Below are 7,541 nucleotides of genomic sequence, written 5' to 3' on the forward strand. Positions count from 1 at the left end.
TTCTCTCTGGGCCAGACTAATCTCCCCCTGTCTAAGTCTGTTTTCTGTTGCTATAACTGAGCAACTGAGATCCCAGGCAGGACAGTGATAAGGAACAGATAGTCCATAGGACTGCAGTTATGCCTTCCAGGGTTGAGGAATGGCTTCTGGTGGTTGGGGACTCTTTACCTCCAGGGACATCACAGGATGAGAAGGCCATGTGACTTTATAAAGGGTTCATTTTCAAGATAACCATGAATCCTCTCACAGGTGAGTCCATTTTCTGTGAGCTCTGCCTTAATTATTTCAAGGTGGTGGCACAGGCCTTTGTCCCCAGCACTTGGGAGGCAAGCGAATCTCTGAAGCGGCAGCCAGCCTGGTCTACGTAGCAAGTTCCAGGACAGTCAAGGCCACATAGTGAAAAGCCGTCTCATGAAATAAACAGGGGCCAAAGAGACGGCTCAGCAGTCTAGAGCATTCGCCATTTGTAGTAATTGGAGTGGCGGGGCTGCGTCCCCAGCACCCCAGCCGCCTGCTAGCTTATGCCCGAAATAACAACACACAAACTGTATTCATTTAAACACTGCTTGGCCCATTTCTATCTAGCCTCTTCTAGGCTAACTCTCACACATGGACTAGCCCATTTCTTATAATCTGTGTAGCCCACGAGGTGGCTTACCAGGGAGATTCTAGCCTACGTCCATCCTGGGTCGGAGCTTCATCGCGTGTGTCTGTCCAGGAGAGGGGAGCATGGCATCTCTGCCTGAGGTGTCTTACCTCACTTCCTCTTCCTCCCAGCATTCTGTTCTGTTTACTCCTCCCATCTTTGTTTTAACCTATGAGGCCAAGAACTTTCTTTATTACTTAACCAATGACCTTCCTCCTTCAGCCATTCTTCCAGAAGACCTGGGTTAAATTCCCAGCATCCATGTGGCGGCTCACAACTGCCTGTAACTCCAGTTTCAGGGGACATGAATTCCTTTCTGGCCTCCGAAGGCACCAGGAACACGTGTGGTATACAGACATAGGCAAAACACTCATACGTATAAAACAAACAATACTAAAAGTTCCCACCTAGCCAGTCAGAATGGCTCACACATGTAGCTCCAGCACTTGGGATGTGGTGGCAGGAAGACTGCAGGTTCAAGGCCAGTCTCTTCTACACAGTGAGACCTCTGTCTCAAAAACCCAGTCAAGGTCCCCCTCCTAATTCCTCACAATGGTAATTACATTTCAGCATGACTTTTGGTAGGGACGCTTGAACCACAAGTGGCCATATGGATACATTCATTCAAAACCTAAGGTGGTCCCTGTGGCACACACGTGACCCCAGCACTTGGAAAGTGGAGGCCGGGGGAACAGGAGTTGAGGCCAGTGTGAACAACATTAAACTGTCTCAAAAAGCAAAACAAAAAAATGCATATAGTGAGCATCTCTGTGAGCCACTCTGAGGAGCAATGGCGGGGCCATGGTGAAGCAGTCATGCTCCTTGCCTTAGCGGCTTGCAGGGAAGGAGACACTAGCCACAAGGCCCAGTGTCTGCTCCCTCCCTGTCCCCAGTTCTCAGCCCACTTCCTGCTTCCCTTCCCCAATTTAGGGAGGCACCTGGTCCGTGGAGAAGGTGATCCAAGTGCCCTCCAAGAAAGTGAAGGGCTGGCTGCTGCCTGAAATGCCAGGTGAGTTCCGGGAGAGGGTGGGGTCAGCAGGTGGGGTCCTGGCCTGGGGAGACTCCTTAAAGCCCTCAACCCACGCCTTAGGTTTGATCACCGACATCCTGCTGTCCCTGGATGACCGCTTCCTCTACTTCAGCAACTGGCTGCACGGGGACATTCGACAGTACGACATCTCTAACCCACAGAAGCCCCGCCTTGCTGGGCAGGTAGGGGCACTGGTGGAGGAGTCTGGGCAAGGTGGAGAGGAGGGGAAGCTCTGGGGTGGTAAGGGAGGAGCAGGAAAAGCAAAAATGTGAGCCAAGGTACAGGCTCAGGACTGTGGAGTCCTGGCTGAGCACAGGGAACGAGTCCAAAACAAAAGGGGTGCTAGCCGGGTGTGGAGGAGCACACCTTTGAGACAGAGGGAAGTGGGTGTGAGTTCGAGGCCAGCCTGGTCTACACAGTGAGTTTCAGGCCAGCCAGAGTTCCATGGGGAGATTTTCTCTCTCTCTCTCTCTCTCTCTCTCTCTCTCTCTCTCTCTCTCTCTCTCTCTCTCTCTGTCACTCTCTGTCTCACACACAGACATGCTATCACACACAGACACACACACACACGCTAACACACACACGATTCTAATCAAGGAGAACAGCTCTTCTGTAATGTCCACACCTGTATGAGTTACCCTTCTGTGATGAAATACCCCACAGACACAAAGGAGGAAAAGTTTATCCCAGCTCAGACTTTGAGCAGGGACAGAGTACATCGTAGTCAGAAGGTGTGGCGGCAAAGCGGGAGGCAGCTGGTCACATTACCTGTGCGGTCACAGGAGGCAGAGTTGGATGCAGGGACTCAGCTTGTCTTCCCCTTTCCATTTGCTCTGGAATCTGACCCCCTGCTGCTCAGGGTGCCTCTTCCCTCCTGATTAAAACTCTCTGAAATGCCCCACAGACAGACACTCCAGGGCGTGTGTGTCCTTGCTGATTCCCACACCCAGTGAGGTTGATACTGGACATTAATCATCACTGTATCTCTCACTGCTGTCCCCCTTTGTCCTCTGCACCCCTGAACCCAGATCTTCCTTGGGGGAAGCATTGTTAAAGGAGGCCCTGTGGAGGTGCTGGAGGACCAAGAGTTAAAGTGTCAGCCGGAGCCCCTAGTGGTCAAGGTGAGAACATCGCCCTGGCCTCACTGGCCCCTCAGACCCATGCTCAAGGAGAATCTGGGGGGATGCTCTTGGGACCCAGGCGGTGTGCTACCCCCTTAGTCAATCTCTGTGTCACTTGGAGTCTTACCACTTGTTTCCCCAAGGGAAAACGCATTCCTGGAGGCCCTCAGATGATCCAGCTCAGCTTGGATGGGAAGCGTCTTTACGTCACCTCGTCGCTGTACAGCGCCTGGGACAAGCAGTTTTACCCTGACCTCATCAGGTGAGCAGCAGTGTCCAGGATCACCTCTCCACCAGGCCTCCAGAAGGAACGTGTGGGCTCTGAAGACAACTCAGGAACTCCACCTGTGCCCTACCAGACAGACGGCCCATGTGGGCCCTGCCCATCCCAGGAACCCATTTATCCTCACCAAATCTTGGGGTGGGGGTGCTGGTCACATATCACCTCTCACCCTTTTCTCCTCTTCCAGGGAAGGCTCTGTGATGCTGCAAATTGATGTAGACACTGTAAATGGAGGGCTCAAGTTGAACCCCAACTTTCTGGTGGACTTCGGGAAGGAGCCCCTTGGTCCAGCACTGGCTCATGAGCTTCGGTACCCAGGGGGTGACTGCAGTTCTGACATCTGGATCTGAAGGCTCGCCCCAAAGCCCCTCCTCTATGGTTTGAGCCCTCCCTGAGGAGCCTGGCCTCACTCTGCTCACTGAGTGGCCACACTGAGACTAGTGAGATCTACTGAGTAGCATCTCACGACTGTTGCTTGTTGTCACTGTGCTGTTCCTAAATGAGCTCTTGAAGCCCCAAGAAATAAAATGCTGAGCCTGTCCTCAGAGCACTGTCATGGAGGAGGAGGGGTTGAGTCCTCAGCCACAGCCACTTTCTGCATATAGAAGGCTGAAGTAGACCCAGGACGTCGTAGTGACTAGTCTGTGCCAGTGATCCCAACATGATGCCCGAGATGTCGAACATCTCCCCCTTTACGGCCATTGAAACCTAAGGATTGCCACAGGGAACCTGAGATATGTCAATGTTTTTGGGCACATATATACATGTGGTGTATGTATGTGTGCATATCAAGCATATGTGTGGTGTGTATATATATATATGTGTGTGTGTAGTGTGCATGTTCAAGCACATGAGTGTGGTGTGTATGTGTGTGTGTTTAAGCACATGTTGTGTACATACATGTAAGCCCCAAACTGACCCTGGGTCTCTTCCCTGTTCACTCTTCACCCTATATATGGAGACAGGATCTCTTGCAGTGAGAATGACAAACCAGCCCACTCCAGGGATTCTGTCTCCATTTCCTACGTGCTGGGCTCACAGGCAGGCCAGCCCCCCTCCCTCCAGTTTTCCCATGGGTTCTGGAGATTAGAACACGGGTCCTCACACAGGGCAAACACTTTACCCTCCAAGCATCTCCCCAGGGCTATGTTCTGTTTTGTATGGTCCTCGGTCTATGCTGTGCTGTATCACCTAACACATGGTTTTTCCCATGAAACTAACAATCTCACGCATCATGTCTTCTTTCCCTATAAAGTCTTTAGACGTTTCCCTTGAACAACCCACCCCAGCACAGCTCTGACTCCCCTTCGCCTCTGTCACCCAGCACTTCCTCTGAAACAGCTCCTCCCCCAGAGACCCTTACTGTCCCCAGCTGCCTGAACCAACCTCATCACCAACCCGTCATTCTGCTTTGCTTGGACAGATTTCTTATAGAACAGTGAAACCTCCTGAGGTGGGTGGGGGATTGAACTTTTAATTCCCAGCACAGCTGAATATCAGCATAAAGTATGTCTTGATAGACAAGTTAATCGAGTGTTCATTATGAACCAAGAGTGTCCTGGTTATTGTTCTACTGCTGTCAAGAGACACAAGGCCAAAGCCTGCCTGCTGCCAAGTTTTCCCACTGTGATGGTGACGGCTCCTCTCCCTCTGGAACCGTAAGCCCCAAGTAAATTCTCCTTTCTGTACATTGCCTTGGTTATGGTGCCTTATCACAGCAACAAAACAGTAACTAATACACACTGTCAAGTCCTCTGAGAATCTGTCCTCGGGGGTCACTTAGACTTGAGAAGACCCTCAGCTGTGCTAACCTTCCTTTCCCCAGTTTTTCCATCTATGTGAGGAGAAGCCCGTGCTTCTTGGAAGCATTGTGGAAAATTTCTCTGTCTTGATGCTCCTCTTTGTAGACCGTGCACAGGTTATAGTTCACTGGAGGAGTCTCCATGGCCTCTTAGAACAAGAGAACAGGTGCCTCCTCACAGTTATAGGACAATCCAGGAGATGCCCCCACAGTCCCCTGAAACTTAGTGGACATTAAAAGAATGCCTCTGGCCATGTCCATAGAGGCCTCCAACTATGGTTACTGAAGACACAGAAGGTCATTTCCACCAGTCTGGTCTTATTAATTACTGTGTATTATTTACATAAAGCTTGAGTAAAAGCTGAACACTCTTAAATAAAATCTGATTAGATATACAATTTTGTTCTTTAAGCTAGTCCTTGTATAAAGAGCAGCCAGGAACTCTGTTGATTTCTTTTTCTTTCAAAAACCAGCATTATTTATATCAGAGCAGAATGGAACACAATCATACAGAGATACACCAGGGAGCATCCCCAGCTCTCAGCCATGAAGACAACTCCAGAGCAGGGTATAACAGCACACGCCTTTGAACCAGGAGGCAGAGGCAGGTGGATCTCTGTGAGTTTGAGGCCAGCTTGGTCTCCAGTAAGTTCCAGGACAGTCAGGGTTACACAGAGAAACCCTGTCTCAAAACAAAACAAACAACAACCAAAAAGCAACTCTGCTGATTTACGGTTTGCTTTCAGTGTTTTTACCTTTGACCTTAGGAAATTTAATATCATATCCATAAAGCCTTATCTTTTACACACCTTATGTACCATCCTGTTAAAACATCTACCCATCTCAATCTTTATGTAAATTTTTCTTTACTAGAATATCTTCACTTTTGCATACTTTTAACATCATCTTCTACTTAGTGGTTTTCTTTCATTTTTAATAGCACAAGACACAGGAACATTACCAAATCAATTTGCTGATGTTGTAAGAACTTTCTCCTTGGGGTCAGGGGTGGGTATTATCTCTCCCCCCCTCATAAGGTCCCAAGTACAAACCAATGCTTGATTTCACTGAGTTCACCCTGGGGAAGCAGTGAGTTTACTGCATTGATGACAGTTTAGGTGGAGGGTTACAGACAGGAGTGTGCATGACCGAAAAGCAGCTGCAGACCTCAGGCAGTTAGGGAAGAATTGCCGACGCCTGGTGGAACACTCAGGTGCGGGTCCAATGGCCTTCCTCACCCCCTTGTTCTATGGAGGAAGGTCAGTAATCAGCAAGCTCAGCTGTTTTGATTTTTAATTTTTTTATTATTTTTAACTATGTATGTGCGAGCATGTGGCATGAAGATGCCAGAAGAGGCCAGAAACGAGAGATCCCTGGAGTTCAAGTTGCAGACAGCTGTGAGCTGCCTGATGTGGGTGCTGGGAATCGAACCTGGGTCCTCTGGAAGAGCAGTCCTGCTCTTAACCAGAGTCAGCTCTTCAGCCCCATGTGCCCATCTTTTATAAGCAGACACGGCTGGCATATGAAAATGGCAGTTGTTTGACGTAGAGGCTCGTGCTGTGTAGCACGTCCAACCCCAGGCTACTGTGATAAATGACTGTTACCCATGTACACGCTGTTAAACTGTGGGCCTTTGGACATTCTTAGGCAAAACTTACAGAAAACACAAGACAATCAAAAATTTTTGTGTGTTTCTTACAGTCTAGATTATTGTCCACCATAGTAGCCATGTTTTTGGTTTCGAATGAACGTAAGAATCAGTTAAAGGAGAATCATCAACACAATAAAACATCATCAAACTGATACTGCATTATCCAAGAGAACCCAACTAAACCATATTAAAGTATGATGCGGGAAAGTTGGTGTGTGTGTGTGCGTGTGTGTGTGTGTGTACAATCAAAACATGTCTGAAACTCTCAAGTAGTAATTCCTTAAAACTATGGTGCCAGAGTTACTGAGGTGTTTTTAAGGTGGAGGGGCTTCTCCACCTTCTCCTAGTTCTGACAGTGAACAGCCTTTTACTATATTACTATTGGTACTATTATTGATTCGATACCCATAATCTGGAGAACACAGAAAATAATCTTATTTTTTTATTTATTTATTTATTTTGGTTTTTTGAGACAGGGTTTCTCTGTGGCTTTGGAGCCTGTCCTGGAACTAGCTCTGTAGACCAGGCTGGTCTCGAACTCACAGAGATCCACCTGCCTCTGCCTCCCGAGTGCTGGGATTAAAGGCGTGCGCCACCATCGCCCGGCCAGAAAATAATCTTAAAGAACCCAGAGAGAACCAGGCAGTGGTGTTGCACGCCCTTAATCCCAGCACTCAGGAGGCAAAGTTAGGAGGATCTCTGTGAGTTCAAGGCCAGCCTGGTCTACAGAGTGAGTCCCAGAACAGCCAGAGCTACCTGGAGAAATCTTGGGGGGGGGAGTGGGGGAGGCGGTCTGGGAAAGAACCCGGAGAGGGATGGTGCTGACCTGCTCTTTTCCTTAGCCTGCCTATGTCGCTGTCGCTGCAAAGTGAAAGCTAAGACAAGCAACCCCAGAGAAAAGCGGGTGACAAGCACGGAGCAAAGGAGTCTCAGGAAGGGAAGGAATATTCTGCTAGAGAGAAGCAGGCTCCATGTTATATCCAGATTCACGAGTCCCCCAAAAACCAAC

At 49.0% G+C, this 7,541-nt stretch overlaps 2 protein-coding genes across 2 annotated transcripts in view; both read left to right on the plus strand.

Annotated features, from left to right (window-relative positions):
- LOC113457230 (putative selenium-binding protein) overlaps nucleotides 1-1,647 on the plus strand; it is a 4,454-nt gene extending 2,807 nt beyond the window's left edge. The window contains exon 3 of the mRNA XM_026784104.1: nucleotides 1,577-1,647. Within this exon, the coding sequence (XP_026639905.1) occupies nucleotides 1,577-1,647 (71 nt within the window). The remainder of the gene's footprint in view (nucleotides 1-1,576) is intronic.
- LOC101983547 (methanethiol oxidase) lies at nucleotides 1,557-3,640 on the plus strand. Its single transcript, XM_026783872.1, has 5 exons — nucleotides 1,557-1,655; nucleotides 1,737-1,858; nucleotides 2,705-2,797; nucleotides 2,941-3,059; nucleotides 3,268-3,640. Exons 1-5 carry the CDS (start codon nucleotides 1,649-1,651, stop codon nucleotides 3,428-3,430), a joined length of 504 nt encoding a protein of 167 aa, XP_026639673.1. The 5' UTR covers nucleotides 1,557-1,648; the 3' UTR covers nucleotides 3,431-3,640.
- Nucleotides 3,641-7,541: the final 3,901 nt, after the last annotated feature.

The sequence above is a fragment of the Microtus ochrogaster genome, chromosome 21 (genome assembly GCF_000317375.1).
Source record: "Microtus ochrogaster isolate Prairie Vole_2 chromosome 21, MicOch1.0, whole genome shotgun sequence".
Lineage (NCBI taxonomy): Eukaryota > Metazoa > Chordata > Mammalia > Rodentia > Cricetidae > Microtus > Microtus ochrogaster.